Raw genomic sequence first — 18,767 nt, 5'->3', positions numbered from 1 at the left:
CAGATGGAATTTCAAATTAAATATTGAGTCAGCTGTGCTGGAAAGGTAATTGAACTGTTTCCACACCTTGCTCATTTCTAAATTAACTAATTTGAGAGAGAAACTGGATGTCACTGAGGCCTCTGAGTTACTACACAGCTGCGTTTTAAAAGACAAAAAGACAGGAAGAGGTGAAGGGAGTGCAAGATCACTACAAAAGGGAATAACACAGGCAGCATCACAATGCCAGGATGTACCTAAATCAGCATCCTGCGGCGGTGAGAGAGCTTGCGCGCCTCGCTTCCCCTAAGGTACCTCAAGTTTTATCCGAAATCACTGGGAGCTCTGAGCGGCTGTACCCGCCTCAGGCTCCCGCAGGCTTAGCCTGGGGCGCGAGGCGCTCGCACCGCGGAGAGAAGTTCCTCGGCTTCCACCGCAGCCTGGAGGCGCGGGCGGCGCGGCTCCTGCCGGGACCATGATGGGAGCGGGAGGCGCAGCGGCCGCGGCTCGGCGCTGCCCGGCGGCGCTCAGCTCCGCACACGGCCCCGCGCGCAGGCCGCTAGCCCCGGGCGCGGCGTCCCCGGCGGCGGCGGCGGCGCGCGCGGAGCGGCACGGGGGCGGGGCGGGGCGGGCCGGGGGGCGGGCGGAGCGCGAGGCGCGGGGCTGCAGACGGCGGCGCGTGTGGGGAGGGAGCGGGCCGCCTTTCCGGCCGCGGCCAGGAGCGCGGGTGCGGGGCTGGCAGCGAGGTGACGGGTTGGGCGGCCGCCCCTTCCTCTACCCCTCCTTCCGCAGCCCTTGTCCCCTTCAAGGTGGGCAAAGGAGTCCGCTGCGGGCGGCTGTCCCGGTCCCTCCGCAGGGGTTCAGCTGTGGTGTGGGTAACCCCCGTCCTCGTGTCTCCTCTCGCCCAGATGCTCAAGGTAGTAGCCTTGGTGTGCGTGTGTGCAGCAGCCTGGTGCAGCCCGGCGCTGGCGGCGGCGGCCGGGGGCAGACCGGACAGCGGCAATTTTCTGGACGATAAACAATGGCTCACGACCATCTCGCAGTACGACAAGGAGGTCGGGCAGTGGAACAAATTCCGAGACGTAAGTTCGCCCCTTGCACCCTGCCGGCCGTCAGCCGCGCCCGCCCGCTCCTGCGGCGGCGGGCGGGTTCCGTTCTCTGAGGGCATCCCTCGGGCAGCCAGGTCGGGGGTGCAGCTCCACTTCCCTCCATCTCCCCTGGTTTCAGTTCTTACGTTAATTCCCCGCGGCGACTCGGCAGGACGAGGAAGGTCCCACCGGGCAGTTCCCGGTGCGCTGCCGCCGCTGCGCGGCGAGGACCGCCCGGTGTGCCCCGCTCGCAGGCAGTACCTCTGGGGCCCAGTGAGCCGGTGAACGGGAGCTGCTTCTTGTCCTGCGGGTCGCCAGCCGTTAAAAGGCGGCGGAGGTGTGCGGGCAGTTGCGTTTGTTCTTCCTCCACCTCGATTTCCGATACGCGGTGGCTGCGGGAAGGGCTGCGATGAGGACACCCCTGCCCCCTCTGCCGGCCCTGCTCCCCGCTGAAGCCGGGCGCGGCGGGGGGAATAGGGGCTTGCCCCGTGGCCGCTGGGCATGGCAGGGCAGAGCCCCGGGCACCTGGAGCGTGCAGCGGACTGGGCTGCCCGGCCTCACCTGGCCGCTGTCGGAGTGCCGGGAGGGCGGGCCGGGGGCCTGCGGGGTGGTAGGAGCGCGGGTCGTGGCAGGGAAGCCAGCTAGGTAAGGCGGTAAGTCGTATAAATGAACGGTGCGTCCGGAGCGCCATGCGCTGAGTGAGTGTACGCCAGACCCAGTCTGACCCGAATCCTCGTCAGTTACGAAACCTGCTACTGAAGGGTGGCCCTCGTCCTCCAGAGTGCTTCGCTTTTGCGCTCAGCTCGTGCTCTGTTGCAAGTTCAGTAAAGCCCAGTCGATTTTCGCAAGTCCTTCGCGTTTCTTTCAGTGAAAGTTTTCCCCGAGTTACCAGTATCCGGCTTTCTTTGGTGTCACATTGAAAAACCTAAATTCCAAGCTTGCAAAATAATTTTTTGGTCAGCTTTACCCTGTTGCTTACTGGATTTCAGTCTAAAGCACTGATTTGGTTTGCAACTTCAAAGTCAACAGGTTTCTTGTGCTACAGCTTGTTGGTGGCTGTGGTTTGCTTTAGCGAACTGAAGTAAATGTCTCCAAGAAGTCTCTTTTATTATTCTGAGAGCTCTAGCATGCTTGTGGTGCATGTATTTTCTAGCTTTCTGTGTATATTGCATGTGGGATGCAAACTTGTCTATTTATGTTAAGTAACTAGGAAAGAAGAGCTATTGTTAGAATTGTGGGAGAACTTGCTTCCCCAGTAGTATTATTAATGAGCTTGAGAACACCGAAATCGGTGTTCAGATATTTTTGTTTCTTTTAAATATCTTAAGAAATTATGTTCGTGTTTAAAAAAAAAAAACCACCCAACTGTAACAACCTGTTTAGTGTGCTGTACTTTGGGATCTGTGATTTTGGAAAAAAACAAAATACTCTGTGCTGTATAAATGGTTTAGGATGAAAGGCTGCTGGTAGAAAACTCCAAAATAAGTACATCAGTTATGTTTTGTAATTGGTCAAAGTCATTTATGTAAGGACTACCCTGCAAGGCTGAAGAAGCTAAGTGCTCTTTAATGCCTGTCTCCTGGGTGCCCAATGACATATACTGTAATACTGGATATTAGCCAGATAATTTATTCTGTGACAAGTAGGTGTCCCCAAGGATTTTAAGAGTGACTGCATAGAGGAAGTACTGCATACTGATTCTTCTGAGGCAATTTGCAAATACACTGGCATATTTGTTTTTACACTGTTTGAAGTTTTCTAAGGCTGGTACTTCAGTGAGGAATATGCTTTTATTTCTTGTGGAGAGTGCTTATATCCTATTGATTGGTACTTCATCTGGAATATCTGCTGGATGGTCCTAATGCTTCACAAGACTTTGCTTTTAAAGCATGGATGGTTTTCAGTAATTCACAAGGTATAATTGTAAAAAAAAAAAAAAAGTATTTATCAGTCAATCTACCTGCACAGGAACACATTAGAAAAGTATCTTACTTACCATCCTTAAGTATAACATGGTGGAGAAGTTCTATTAACATCCTTCAGTTTTATATAATTGGTAAATTTACTTGTATGACTAATTTGTTGGTTTTGAAACTGATTAGCAATTTAATTAGTGATTCAAATGTTGCCTCCTGTTAAAGGAACAGCACAACTGCATTTTAAACATATGTAGGAATAACAGTCTTGCAGAGTTAGAACAAAATAAAGGTATGCAAGGCCTGTGTTTGTAATTTACTTCTCTGATCAGAGAGCAGTGTATCTTTCTGGGCTTTAAATATCCTACTCCTAGGGTGAGATGGAAATCTAGTGTGAAAAGAAGTATTTAAAGGCTTAACTTAAGACTTAACTGACAGGACTGATTAATGTGGAAGATAATGACCCTGACTTCTGGCTCATTGGCTCAGTTTCTTAGAGTTTTAGATCACAGTGAGAAAGAACATAGTCATTCAGAAATGAACCCTTACAAAACCTAATAAACCAAGCTATGATCTTCTATTAAAAGCAAACAAAACCACCCCCTGAAAAAAAACTCCCCAACCCTCCCTCTCCCAGACAAACCTGGAAAACCCAAACCTAGCTGTCTTAATATCCTCTAAAATGTCAGATTTGCCTGTAAAGGTTTTTATTAGCATGATAGTATTAACTAAGATCTTTTCAGTACTTCGTACAGGCAAAACTGTAACTGTTTCTTCAATTCTCTTGAACAATCTTGATCATTCTGACAAATCTGTTGAAAATAATGAAATAAGTCTAGGGAAGAACTGTGCCTTCATGCAGAGCAACGAGAAGCTGGGTGTGTGTTAGAGGCTATCTTCTCACATCTTTTTCTTGTGCAAAATTGAGAATGAGCTCTTTATTAAGAAATAGGAGGCTTTCTGCCTTAAAGATGGGGGGAAGGGAAATTATATTTTTCATATGTCAAATATCAACTACCTCAATTTTTATGTGAGTCAAACATTTTGGGTTATATACAAGGATATGTTTACTTTTTGCCTACAGTAACTGGGGAGGAAGAATTTTTAACTCAGTGCTGCTGCAGTGTAGTTGGTGAGTAGCTGCAGCTCATGTCTGTCACTAAACTAAGTCTCAGAGCTGATGTGTTTATTAAGGTCCTTTAAGCAGCCTGCTTAGGGTGCTTCAGCAGTGGTGTCATGCCCAGGGAAGTTGTGAATGCTCCATCCCTGGCAGTGTTCAAGGCCAGGTTGGACAGAGCCTTGAGTGAGATGGTTTAGTGTGAGGTGTCCCTGCCTATGGCAGGGGGGTTGGAACATGAGGATCTTAAGGTCCTTTCCAACCCTAACTATTCTATGATTCTATGTCCTAGCCCATGTGTACATATCCTTTCTTTACTTTCATGCTTGGGAATTGAGGTTCTTCAGTAGATGCTAAGTTATGGGAATCTTCTTCATTCATATTTTATTTTATTTATAGAGCTTTGTGCTGATGGTCTAGTCTATGGTGGTTGCACCAGACATTTGGTAAAAATAGATATGAATCTGAGTTTTATTAAAATGAATATTATACCATTTAAAAATGTTGGGTAATGGCGTTACATTTATACTTTTATGCTTAGTACCTCCTAAATCTTATGTATCAAACCTTCATTACTCATAATGCTGTAAATCTGTGGAGAAACCCAAAATATAGGGATAATTTTTTATTCTTTATTACTTGATTCCAAGTAATGATATTATTTTTAATTCTAGAACAAAACACAATGGATTTGTCATTTATAACACAATTTTTTTTTAAATATATATTTGGAAATTGAGTCCTGTTCATTTGTATTCATTAAAATGACTGTATAATGTAGTTTATATGGTAAATTTTACATGCTGCTTAATGAGAGTTATTTATAATCTAACTTACTTGTTAGTGATTTTCACTTTTTCTTTTCAAAGAGATCAGAATTTAAGTAATTCCTGTATAGGGAACTTTGTAGTGGAAGATATTTTAGTATGTAAATAGACTGCACAACTCGGCTGTGGCATAATATTGTTACAAAATAATATGGTCAGTTGATCAGTGGGATCACTTTGCATCATACCATAGCGTTACTATCATCCTACCATATTAATACCGTCATTAAAGGTAAAGAAAGTAGAAAAAAATTAACAGACCTTATAAACTATTAACTATGAAGGGGAAGTTTGTGCTGGTAATACTACCTTTTACTCTGCCTCTGTATGAAGTATTCTCACATTGACCATGAAGGCAATATATTACCTTCTAAAATTTGTCAAGTCTGGGCAGCTCATGTTGGCCTCCCAGGTGAGTCTTCTGAAGACATTTAAAGAATATGTTTTTTTCAACATTAGTTGAAATCTAAACCTTTCTGTTTAGAAGGGAGTTGAATCAAATACTAGGTCTCCATACTGATTCAGCAGTTGCCAGTATTAATAATTCTTTTATCTGTTTAGAGGTTTGAGGCTTCCCAAGAAGAAGCACTCTGTCCCCCCAGACTCCCAATTAAGCTTCCCACCAACTATACACTTGGCGTTTCTTTACTATTGTGAGCAGAGCATCTCTGCCCAACTGTACATCCACACAACTTCATTATTGTACAGGTAAGAAAGCAAAAGGCTGTTTTAGAAAGGATTCATCACAAGTTTTTGCACTTAATTTTGCAAAATCACCGTGTGAATATTTGGCAGGCTTTCATGTTTCCAGAGTGGAATACCGATAACCTTATTTGAACAGGAGAAGGACTTGCGTTCAACAAGTCTATTGCATTGTGCTAGAATCCCTTGTAGTTTATGGAGGATCGTGAATGTACTTTGGAAGAAGTTGGTATTTAAGAGCACTCATCAGTCTCTCTTCACTAATCTTAACTTGGTAACTGTGAAAATAGGTCCAGTAGGCTTATTTGTCCTGTATATTTTATGATTTAGGGCAAGTAAAATTACCTCTTTCCTTATTAGTGGGTAGGGCAGCTGTTTTACTCCGTATATGTGTTTTGATAGAAAATCATGATTAGGACATCAGGAAAAAATGGAATTGCAGAACACGAAAGATTAAATTCTTTGTTATGTTGTCCTGGGTCTAAGTTAAAGCAAGAACTTTTTAATAAGTTAGTTTTTTAATGAGGTCATTGAATCTATTTGCCGCATGCAAGTTTGTTGCTTGAAACTTGTTATCGGTTATTCTAAAGTGGTATCAGTCTTTCTCTTTTTTCATGACTCATTTTGTATGATCTTAGTTTTATTAATATGCTGAAGGAGGAAAAAAAATTGAAACCTAGGAGATCTGACTCTTATATGTCATCCTAGATGTCATCCTAGAATATTTTGTACCTACACCTCTAATTTCTACCTGTGAAATTAAACTAATGGAGAGTAAAGAACTGATTTTTAAACTGTGAAATATAGGAAATTATTAGGAATTTGCATTAATTTTAATCAAGGAAATTTAAGAAGCTGTTTAATTGTTCAGCACTTATAAATTGAGCATGTCAAATTATAATGGGAAGGAGTAATGAAAAATCTTGGGTTTTTTTATTATTTTTTTTCTGTATTATAGTAAAAGGCTTCTGATTTTTATATTTGCTGTTAGTTTGTTCTCAAGTATGGATTTCATTTGTTTTTTCTTTCACATGGTTGCATTGCTCTGGTCTGGTTGTGCTGCTTATTTCTAATGGTAAGTATTTTTTGTCTGCAGAGCCAGAGTCTGCTAATCTCAAACTATTGCTAACGTTGAACTCTTAACTGTCTCTTAGAAGGCATTAGCTTGGAAGCTCTTTATATAGCTAACGTTTAGGAGTTAAGTAAACTGTAATGTGCTTTTCCTTAGATTGCCCTCATAATCTAAAGTAAAGCTGATAATATTGTTTCGTCTTATCTTTATCTCCTTTCTCCAAAGAATAATCTCTGTTTTATTTGCTGTAGGTTGTTTAGGGGATATGGATACCCAGTCTTCTCTTGTCTTATCATTAAATCTTATTGGAATTGACTCTAGCCATCTGTGCTTATTACACTATAGTATAAATAGCTTTGTAATACACTAATAGATGGTAACAGTAACAGAAACAGCGTAGACTGTTTTACAATCAGAAAGGAAAGAAGTCTGGAGCAAGAGGTATATTATGAGGGGAAGCTGAACATAGAAAACAATCGAATATGAGCGTAATTAGAATATGTTTTCAGACTTACAGCATCAATTCTTTTTGCTGTCTCCTCCATCTCTATTACTTCATAATCATTGAAGCATTGGAAGGAACTAGCTGCAGAAGGGAGGAATAATAACTCTGCTTAATATGTTGCGAATGTTGGCCGGTTTTCAAGCATAATGCCTTTAAATAAGCACTGAAGTTTATATAGTTGTGTGTTGTGTCATTTGTCCTTCCCCTTCAATGCTGGTCCATCTCTCCCAAGATATGCTGAATGAAATAAAGGAAATCTTTGAACAGTTAATTATTTCTTTTTGTACCTAGCCTTATAGTAACTCCTAAGTTTTCAAGCAAAAGGAAACTTTTATTCTAACTAAAATGTTTCTATCTTTTTCCTATCAGTACATGAAAAGTACTTGTCAGTAAGATAGCTTCAGTTTTTCTTTGTGGATATTTTTCTAATGTAGTCCTTCTTAAAAATCAACATTAATTTTGCAGTGGTATTTTTCTTATTGTATATTTGTCTTAATCTGACATATTTGAGTGTGTTAGTAACCACGGATGAAACACTGCTTCTTCTGTATCTGGTGTTAAGTCTCAGTTTGACAATGCTGAGTTTTAAAACTCTGTCTTGCTTGCCTTAGAAATAAATATGGAGGCAATGGTAGTAAATGGTAATGAACTATGTTTTATGAAAAGTTCTTGTAATTTTCATATTTTTTTGAAGTTTAATTTCTGTAAGAGAAGTCTGTGGCTAGTAATATCAGTGATCAAAGCTTCACTGAGTATTCTTACCAAGGGTGAATATTCTTTGGTTATTTAAAAGAGTTTTGTCTTTTTTTTTTTTTTAATGATTTTTCACTTTTTCTTTCTAATTTCTCCTCATTCCACACTGATAGGTTACAGTAGCAAAATCTATTGTAGGAATTAATGATTTACTTTCATGGTTTAAGCCCAGCTGGCAACCCAGAACCACACAGCTGCTTGCTCGCTCCCCCCCCCGGCCCTACTCCAAGAGGGATGGGGAGAAGAATCGAAAGAATGTAAGTCCCACAGGTTGAGGTAAGAACAGTCCAGTAACTAAGGTATAACACAAACCCACTGCTGCTACCACCAATGATAATAATGATAAGGGAAATAACAAGGGAAGAGAACACAACCGCTCACCACCCACTGACTTGATACCCAGCCCGACCCCGGCAGTGATCTAGCCCTTCTGGGTAACTGCCCCCAGTTCTACATCCTGGGCATGACATGCTGTGGTATGGAATACCCCTTTGGCTAGTCTGGGTCAGGTGTCCTGTCTCTGCTTCCTCCCAGCTTCGCCTCCTCCCTGGCAGAGCATGAGACTCAGAAAGTCCATGGTCAGAGTAAACATTACTTAGCAAGAACTGAAAACATGGGTGTTATCAGCACTGTTTCCAGGTTGAAAGTCAAAACCACAGCACTGCATCAGCTACTAAGAAGGAGAAAAATGACTGCTACTGCTGAACATTTACCTAAGAAAGGTGGTGCAGTGTTAGGTAGCAGTCTTGGACAGGACACAGAGAGAGCCGGCATGAAATTCAAACCCATGACAAACCTTTCCCATTACAATGAGGATGCAATTTCACTGCTCTGTTGTTATCTCACAAGTAAGAGAACACACTAAAAGAATGGGTTTAAAAGATGTAAATCATCCAAACTTTTTGGTATTTTGCCACTTCTAGAGAGTATTGTCTCAGTATGTTGTTATTAAAGGCTATCCAGTGCTTTACACTTTTCTTAAGAAAATTCTTACGAACTGTTTTACTTTTTCAAGTGATGTGTAATCATTGGCTCAAAGGAGGCACTCAGTTTGTAGCTTGTTCAGCATCTCTAAAAAAGTCTGCAAGTCATCAAATAATTTTATGTAGTGCACTTACGCTGGGGCCTGCATGCAGCCGAAAACAAGCTCCTTTGACATTTTTGAGCTTGCACTGTTGACAGAAGTCGCTCCAGTTATTAGATCTGTGTAGCATAGCAATAAAAAGTACAGAACTTCCTCAGAAGTATATACCAAGGAGTATGGAAAATGACTTGTGTTTTAACTGCTATTTATTAAAATAAAGAAAAGTGATTAATAGGAAGGCTGTGGAGTATATATTAAACATGCAGGTATTTTAAGGATTTGGAGGTGGTTGTGTTGGTGACTGAAGTATCACTTCAGCAGAAAACAGGAACAATGATTCTTAAAAGCAGAATCAGTGAGTTGGTGTATAAAGCAGCAGTTTCAGGAATTCACTGTGTAAAGTGCCCTTCCAGCCTTTTGCAGAAGAGTAAATTCATAGAATCATAGAACTGTAGAATGGTTTGTGTAGGAAGGGCTCTTAAAAGTTCTAACGCCCTTGCCACCTTCCACCAGACCAGGTTGCTTCAACCTGACCTTGAAAGCTTCCAAGGATGGGGCATCCATAGCTTCTTTGGGCAACCTGTTTCAGTGCCTCACCACCCTCACAGTTAAAGAACTTCTTAATATCTAATCTAAATCTACCATCTTTCAGCTGAAAGGTAAACCCCTTGTCCTGTCACTACGTGCCCTTGTATAAAGTCCATCTCTAGTTTTCTGATAGGCCCCCTTTAGTTACTGGAAGCTGCTGTAAGGTCTCCCATGAGCCTTCTCTTTGCCAAGCTGAACAAGCACAATTCTGTATTAACAGGAAAGGTGCTCCAGCCCTCTGATGATCTTTGTGGCCCTCTGGACTTGCAGACTGATCCACAAGTTTGGTCAGATTTAGGACATCCATGTGAAACAGAGAACTCTTTTTATTAATCAAGTTTAGGGCCAAAATACAACATTGAATTTGATAATATGCTTGCATATGTATACTGGCTCATTAACATTTACCGTGACAGATTGTATTAAACCCAGAAATTCTAGTTGGGCACAGGTGTTTCGGGAGGCTGTACTGGGTGCTGCTTGCACTGATTATGGTAAAGATTTTGATCTCTGAGGCCTGCAGTGTGAGGGAATTAAGTAGCTGCAATATTCCGCTATGATCTAGATAACAAATTTATGTTCTAAGCAGAACAAGGAAGAATACTGTTTAAGTACAAAGTAATCTGGGAGTGCTTCCTTCTTTGGCCCAAGTATGACAATGGCTGGTGCTTGGTTCACCTTTCTTTGCTGTTTAAAAGGAATTCCATTTTGCCACCTTCATAGCATTTTTTTTTTTTTTAAAGTTTATTGTCAGTAGTAGTTACTGATTACTTTTATGCAAAAAAAAAAAAAATCACAAATGATATTGGAGTACAAATCAATTCACAGCCTAAGGAAGATGGAGAAATGGCTTCTGAATTTCCATTAAGGTATTCACTGAGATATGTATTTTTTATCTTAATCTGGAGTGTAGGTTTTATAACATACTAAGAATTAGTTAGGCTGTCTTGTTTCCAGCAGCCAGAATTGAAAAGCATGAGTATGAAGAGCTCAGTAGATTCATATATCCCAAAGCCAGCAAAGGGTGCAGCTTATGGCAAGTAGCGTGCAATACTTCTTACGTGAAGGAGAATAGAGTGCTCTTAAGTGCATATCTATTTTTCTAAATCTTAATAAATACAGCATTTTGCTTCTAAGCTGTTGAGATGTTTAGTTTTTCATCCATGTGTGCATTTTAAAGTTGTCTGTATCTAACTTTATTCGGAATTCTTGTTTGGCAGTTGCAAGGTCCTGTTTTGGTGAACTCTGATAGTTGGGGCGTGAATGGACAGGTTTGGTTTTTTTTTACAGTAGTAAGAAGAAGAATCAGTTATGTTAGGAAAATAAGCAGTTGGTTCCGCCTGTAATGCATGGGCTCCTCAAAAGAAAATATCCTCTCAATGAATACAGGTATGTATCTCCAAAACTTCATTGGAGTTACTGTAACACCTGAGCTAAGTGAAGTGTAACATGCTGATGAATCATGGGATTTTGCTCCGAGATCTGTGTGACTCAGTCTCATAAAGATGGAGGAAGAGGGATATGCAGAAGTAAACTTAAGTATGTAGTTTTGTGCTAGAGATTAAACTAATAGAGATGTATAAAACCTCAAAACATTTCAGTACTCTTCAGTAGAACTGAATGAGTATTTATAAACAATTCTACACAGCCTTAATCCTTGGGCACCTCGGTGCCTAGTTTGGACAACAGCTGCCACACCTTTCTGTCTTTGCTTAATTTTTGCGTACACTGAATGTTTACACTTTTTTTAAAAAGTGGTATAGTTTTATAGGGCACATGAAACTCACTTCTCCTCTTTTCCCCTCAAGTTTTCTAGATTTGAATTGTCACTTTATTTTTATAAACAGCTTCTTTAAGTTGAACATGAGTAAGTAACATTTTTTCATAGAAGATTTTAAGTGCTAATGTTAGTATTTGATGTTCAGGACGTTGAAAAGTCGAGCTCTTGTGTTTTTTATAATTATGAATGCATGCCACATACATGTCTGAGTGCATGCGCACACACAGGCTGATATCTCAACTATTTAAAACAATTAAAAGAGATTTTACTCCATCCATCCCTCATGCTGGGGAACATTGCAACGCCTTATACAGTCTTACAAGTATTTCACACATCCAGCCTCATGATGTCTGCAGATTTTATCTTGCCATCAGATTTTGATATCCCATTGGTCGCAGATCATTTTGGGGTATATACTGAGTGTGACATGGGTTTAACAATGTTTATGGTGTACAGAATAATTCTGAATTCCTGGCTCATGTGGGCAGTTGTTTACTGTAGTTCAGTTTATCGGTTGGAAAAAATACCTAATTTTTTACCTCCCTTTAAGTAGTACATAAGAATAAGACAAGTATAACTGCAAGCATCTATAGAGATTTTCAAGAAAATGTGCTGAATTCCCGTTTCCCCCAAAAAGCTAGGAGAAGGTATGAAAGTGTTTTAATACAATTTGCAAAATTATTCTGTGAGCAAACCTGGAGTTAGAATAATACAGTGCTCATCTGGTTGTAAAATGGGATAGTATTCTACATCGTTTAAATTAAAAAAAAAAAGAAAAAAAAAGGAATTTTTCTTGTCAACTTGTTATTCCTTTTGTTTGAAAGTGAGGGAATCTTTAGAATTTTTTTTACAAAGTGTTGGACTGTGACTTTCCAACCTACTTTATGTATAGTTGGACTATTCAGTAGCATGAATGCTATGAAACTTTTTTCTTAAAATGTTGCAAGTTACTGTCAACCTTTAATGAGAATAATAAATAGTAAGTTTTATTATTATCTGCATAATACAGTTTTTCATTAGATAGTTCTGCTCCAAAGTCTTTAATCTAGTGCAGGTAAAAGTTAGTAATTTGCGAATGCTTAATTCCCACATACAGAGATTGTCCTGTTGCTTGGCTTTATCAGAACATATTTTACTGAATACATGTTCTAGTTGAAGCTGAAATTTCCGTAGCTGTAAAATTGTGCACATTATTTATGCAACTGATTTAAAATATATCAATCTTCATAATTTACTTATACTGCAATAAAACAAAAGCTAGAAAAGCAAGCTCTCCAGATTTGACAACTGAATTTTTCAGTTGCTTAGCTTAGGTGGCTTTAGCCAAACAGCTTGCTCATTAGACCAAGAAAACTGCCAAGGGTAATCAAGCATAGGGATGAAACAAAAGACATTGTGATTTACCATTTTATGCTGGCATTTATCAAGAGAAGTGCTTGAATAAAGGAAAAAGAAGTAAAAAGGGAAAGAAGAAAAAAATCTTCAAAATGCTGAATTAATTACTATCATATAATTTAAAAACCTCAGTGATGTGTAGTCAGGTAACCCTGTAGTGCCTGAAATGTTACAACAGTTCTTTCAAATAGTGTATTTTTAAGTAGTTATGCAGGAAGTGAAATGCTTTTCCCCCACCTCTTTATCAAACCTTCACTGAGGATTTCACTGGGATAATGCTGTAGTAGATGGGATCTCAGTCCAATTTGCATGGACTCTTCCCTTGTCTAATCGAGGCTACTGAGAATATGTTCACTGGTGTTTATGGGACATGGAGTAAATATTTAATTATGCCAGTCTACTTATCTAAAATCATGATTTGAACGTTAGGTCTGCTAAACTGATTTCTGAATGTATTTTGCTTCTGTGAAAAATGGAAAGAAAACAAGCTTGAACTGGAGAACAAACCAAGTCATCCATACAATGATAACTTCTTTTCATTAGAAAATCCTATCTAGTGGTTTAAAGTAGAATAAATATTAAGATTGTTGTGTGGTTGTTTTATTCGCCTTTTTTCTTTTTTTCTTTGTTATATATAAGGGAATTCTTAATTTGTTGCTACTTCTTGGAGAACAATGGAAACATTTTGTTTTTTTCCCTTAAGCTACTGGATTTGATTGGGGATTTTATTTCTCTTTTAAAATGAAATATTTTCCTGTGTAAGTTGTTAACTTGGTTTTTCTGCTGCTTCTGCCTCTGCCTTTCTTTGAGGTGAGGGTGGAAAGCAGTCTTTCAGTTCACTAACCTGAATATAAAATATTTCATTTTGGTTAATTCTTCTGAGAGGATTTCAGTTTGCGTATTTATAATCTGTGATTCGTTTGCTACATTGCTTCATGGAGTTGTAGGTAGGTGCCTCTATGCTGCCTTACCTGCCATGCTTCTACAATAAATTGCGTATTGTATGATGCACTCTGCTTTCCCCTGTAGCTGAATCCCATGTTGCACTTGCGAAACAGAGATTCAGTTAATTGGGGGGTGGCAATTAAAGTAAGACCAGCATAAAAAAGCTGTACAGAGCATAGCAAGACAATATTATGATGTTATGAGACAAGATTTTCATCCTGTATCACAAAGGCCATTTATATAGATAATACTATTAAAAACTAAAGCTGAATAATTTATTTTGTGAGGGGTATTAAAACATCTGCTGCATGGCTTAATTCTGTAGGAAATTATAAGAGTTTATGGCAAAGCTGAACATTGGGATGGATTTTACCTAGTATTTGTTTCTTTTATTTAAAACTGGATTTATTTTTTTTTCTTTCTCCCTAGGATCTGATGCTGGATTAGATGGATCATCTAGTATAGTGATTCTTAGATATCCAAAGTAAGGCATAAATCTGCAGTCAGTGCTTTATCTTGATTTTACAAGTATATGATACTGCCTTCTGTATCAGAATCTCTCATAAGGAAACTTCTGTGTGCCAATAAACAAGGGATCTGGAGTGAATAAAAATCTGGTTTAAGATACCATAGTATAACTCAAATTAACTTTTTTGAAGTCTGTAGTTTATTTTCTGTTCTCGTTATGGTATATCCTGCTTACTTTGCTTGTCTTCAGAGTTTTGAAGTTCTGTTACACCTGCCTAAGCTTTATGTTCTTACAACATTACGGGGTCACTTGATGTTTCCAACATGCTTATTTGTCCTCATCTTTATTCAGAAATCAGTAAAAATTTTCTTCCCTCCTCTGCCTAGGCAGCACAGAGATTTAAATATTTTCTTTAAAACCAAAACATTTTACATCTCTTCCCTTTTGTAGGTTTTCCAGAAAATTGGAAACAAGGGAATGATAAAATGAAAGTCAGAATTGTATGGCCATTTTGTCAACTACAGGAATTTGCAGCATGTAGATTGTTTGTATGGAGATTTCTTTGGTACTGGTCTTGCTGATAAATGTCCCTTTCTATGCAGCCTTTACACCAGGTTCAAATCCCTGGTCATTCACATAAACATTTCAGTGGCAGTGTCCTTGCTCAAAGGCTTCAGACCACAACCAGTGATTTTTATGTGTTCTTTGTGCTGGCTGAAATAGTTTTTATGTATGTGGTGTGAAGGAACTAGAAGAGAACAGAACCCTCTTTCAGCCTGGGTCTAGATATTCAAGGTCTCTTGTGTTTTAATTGGCTAAATGCATGAGACTATAACTCTGGAAATGAAGGTCAACAGCACCAGCCATTGGAAACTTTGAGTGGTAGTGTTAGTAAATGTGTAACTCCCTGCTGTCTTTGTAGATTAGTAGAAAGCTGCTCAGTTTAGTTGTGTCAGAAATAGAACTTACGTAAGTTTTGTCACATTAGGTATCAATCAGATCAGAATTCCAGATCTTATCATTACTTATACCATAAATTTGGAGAAAAAAAGTACCATTCCATTTGAGAATTAAACTTCGAGTGAGAGAATTCAGAGTGGAAATATTTTTCTCTGACTAGTAGAGTCTTTTTCTGCTTCTAGGCCACTTTCTGGTGGTAGGCTGTATGAATCTAAAGTCTTCCTTCTTGCATATTGCAAGTTTAAGTTTCTTACAGAAGGATTTAGAATCATGGAATCATAGAATAGTTAGGGTTGGAAAGGACCTTAAGTTCATCTAGTTCCAGCCCCCCTGCCATGGGTAGGCACACCTCCCACTAAGACATGCCACCCAAAGCTCTGTCCAGCCTGGCCTTGAACACTGCCAGGGGTGGGGCATTCACAACTTCCCTGGGCAACCCATTCCAGTGCCTCACCACCCTAACAGTAAAGAACTTCTTCCTTATATCCAAACTTCCCCTGTTTAAGTTTGAACCTGTTACCCCTTGTCCTGTCACTACAGTCCCTGATGAAGAGTCACTCCCCAGCATCCCTATAGGCCCCCTTCAGGTACTGGAAGGCTGCTATGAGGTCTCCACGCAGCCTTCTCTTCTCCAGGCTGAACAGCCCCAACTTCCTCAGCCTGTCTTCATACGGGAGGTGCTCCAGCCCCCTGATCATCCTCGTGGCCCTCCTCTGGACTTGTTCCAACAGTTCCATGTCCTTTTTATGTTGAGGACACCAGAACTGCACACAATACGCCAGGTGAGGTCTCACGCGAGCAGAGTAGAGGGGCAGGATCACCTCCTTCGACCTGCTGGTCACGCTTCTTTTGATGCAGCCCAGGATACGGTTGGCTTTCTGGGCTGCGAGCGCACACTGAAGCTGGCTCATATTAAGTTTCTCATCGACCAGCACCCCCAAGTCCTTCTCTGCAGGGCCGCTCTGAATCTCTTCTCTGCCCAGTCTGTAGCTGTGCCTGGGATTGCTCTGACCCAGGTGTAGGACCTTACACTTGGCATGGTTAAACTTCATGAGATTGGCATCAGGCCACCTCACAAGCGTGTCAAGGTCCCTCTGGATGGCATCCCTTCCCTCCAGTGTATCAACTGAACCACACAGCTTGGTGTCATCGGCAAACTTGCTGAGGGGCCCACTCAATCCCACTGTCCATGTCAGCGACAAAGCTGTTGAACAAGACCGTTCCCAACACCGATACCTGAGGGACACCAGTCATTACACTGAGCCATTGACCACAACTCTTTGTGTGCGGCCATCCAGCCAGTTCGTTATCCACATAGTTGTCCACCTATCAAATTTGAATGAATGGTGTGCTTGCTTGAGTGGGGCATCCACAGATTCTCTGGGCAACCTGTTCTAGTGCCTTGCCACTCTCACAGTAAAGGACCCATTCCTAATATCTAAACTAAATCTACCCTCTTGCAGCTGAATGACCCCTTGTCCTACAGTTACATGCCCTTGTAGGTCCCTTTCAGGTATTTGAAAACTTCCGGAAGGTGTCTTCTGAGCCTTCTCTTCTCCAGGCTGAACAAGCCCAACTTCCAGTGGCTTGGAAACTTCATCCACCAGTTCCCTCAGGACCTGCAGATGCATCTTGTCAGGTCCCATGGACTTGTGAACCTTCAGGTTCCTTAGGTGGTTTGAAACCTGATCTTCTACAGCAGGTGATTCTTCGTTCTCCCAGTCCCTGACTTTCTCTTCTGTGACTCGGGAAGTGTCATTGAAGCTCTTGCTTTTGAAGACTGAGGCAAAAATGCCATTGAGTACTTCAGCCTTCTCCATGTCCTGGGTGACATGGTCTGCTGTTGCCTTCTGGAGAGGGCCCACATTTTCCTTTATCTTCCTTTCATCGCCAATATACCTATAGAAACTTTTCTTCTTGCCTTTAATGTCCCTAGCCAGCTGTAATTCTCTCCTGGCTTTAGCTTTCCTAACCTGATTAAGTTACGAGGTACAATGACCCTAATTTCTATTACAAACCAGGGCAATTTTTCCAGGGAAAATGTCCTGAAGACTCTCTAGGTTGCTCACTGGGAAAAGGGTTTAAGAAATGATCCAGTTATATGTGAGTGAGAAGAGGTTAAGAGTTTCACTTCAACCGCATAAAATTATTTAGACCTGGTACTGTAATCTAGCTGTGCATTGCATCTCTGAGTGATTTTTGGCTTGAGCTGTTATGAACAGTTACTTGTAATGACTGGCTGGTATGTCTGCTGCCAACTAGATTTCCAGGATGGGGAGAATCCTAAAATTGTCTTCAAACACTATGTATTATTTTTCTAAGAATAGCTTGAGAAAATATGTCAAGTCTTATGGAACAACAGAATACTCTGAACTTTTTCATGTTAAATATAAAATAGTATTATCCACTGCAATAATCTTAAAGTTAAAAAGAGGTAACACAATAGGAATGATTTATTGCATGTTGTTGTTTGATTTACTGTTTCTCTCCTTGTTTAATTTTTGTGTTCAAATTATTTTTTTCTCTTTCATTTCTTACAGCAATTAAATCATCACTCTAAGGAGAAATAGAATCATAGAATAGTTAGGGTTGGAAAGGACCTCAAGATCATCTAGTTCCAACCCCCCTGCCATGGACAGGGACACCTCACACTAAACCATCCCACACAAGGCTTCATCCAACCTGGCCTTGAACACCACCAGGGATGGAGCACTCACAACCTCCTTGGGCAACCGATTCCAGTGCCTCACCACCCTAACAGGAAAGAATTTCCTCCTTATATCCAATCTAAACTTCCCCTGTTTAAGTTTTGACCCATTACCCCTTGTCCTGTCACTACAGTCCCTGACGAAGAGACCCTCCTCAGCATCCCTATAGGCCCCCTTCAGATACTGGAAGGCTGCTGTGAGGTCTCCACGCAGCCTTCTCTTCTCCAGGCTGAACAGCCCCAACTTCCTCAGCCTGTCTTCATACAGGAGGTGCTCCAGTCCCCTGATCATCCTCGTGGCCCTCCTCTGGACTTGTTCCAGCAGTTCCATGTCTTTTTTATGTTGAGGACACCAGAACTGCACACAATACTCCAGGGCAGGATCAGCTCCTTCGACCTGCTGGTCACGCTCCTTTTGATGCAGCCCAGGATACGGTTGGCTTTCTGGGCTGCGAGCGCACACTGTAGCTGGCTCATGTTCATTTTCTCATCGACTAGCACCCCCAAGTCCTTCTCTGCGGGGCTGCTCTGAATCTCTTCTTTGCCCAGTCTGTAGCTGTGCCTGGGATTGCTCCAACCCAGGTGTAGGACCTTGCCCTTGTTGTGGTTGAACTTCATAAGGTTGGCATCAGCCCACCTCACAAGCGTGTCAAGGTCCCTCTGGATGGCATCCCTTCCCTACAGCATATCAACCGGACCACACAGCTTGGTGTCATCGGCAAACTTGCTGAGGGTGCACTCAATCCCACTGTCCATGTCAGCGACGAAGATGTTAAAGAGGACCGGTCCCAACACCGATCCCTGAGGGGCACCACTCGTTACCGGTCTCCAGCCGGACATCGAGCCATTGACCACAACTCTTTTTGTGTGGCCATCCAGC

The 18,767-nt window shown here is 41.2% G+C and overlaps 1 protein-coding gene across 4 annotated transcripts in view; it reads left to right on the top strand.

Annotated features, from left to right (window-relative positions):
• The first annotated feature begins 633 nt into the window (after positions 1-633).
• Positions 634-18,767, top strand: part of SPOCK3 (SPARC (osteonectin), cwcv and kazal like domains proteoglycan 3) — a 195,737-nt gene continuing 177,603 nt past the window's right edge. For 2 of the 4 annotated variants that reach the window (XM_065694123.1, XM_065694107.1), the window contains exons 1-2: positions 634-788; positions 888-1,061. In XM_065694123.1, the coding sequence (XP_065550195.1) occupies positions 888-1,061 (174 nt within the window). In that variant the 5' untranslated portion in view covers positions 634-788. The remainder of the gene's footprint in view (positions 789-887; positions 1,062-18,767) is intronic. The other 2 variants (XM_065694122.1, XM_065694116.1) reach the window with 2 other exon arrangements.

The sequence above is a fragment of the Lathamus discolor genome, chromosome 1 (assembly GCF_037157495.1).
Source record: "Lathamus discolor isolate bLatDis1 chromosome 1, bLatDis1.hap1, whole genome shotgun sequence".
Classification (NCBI taxonomy): Eukaryota; Metazoa; Chordata; class Aves; order Psittaciformes; family Psittacidae; genus Lathamus; species Lathamus discolor.
Note: the sequence above shows the minus strand (reverse complement) of the source record. Positions and strands in the feature narration are given on the sequence as shown.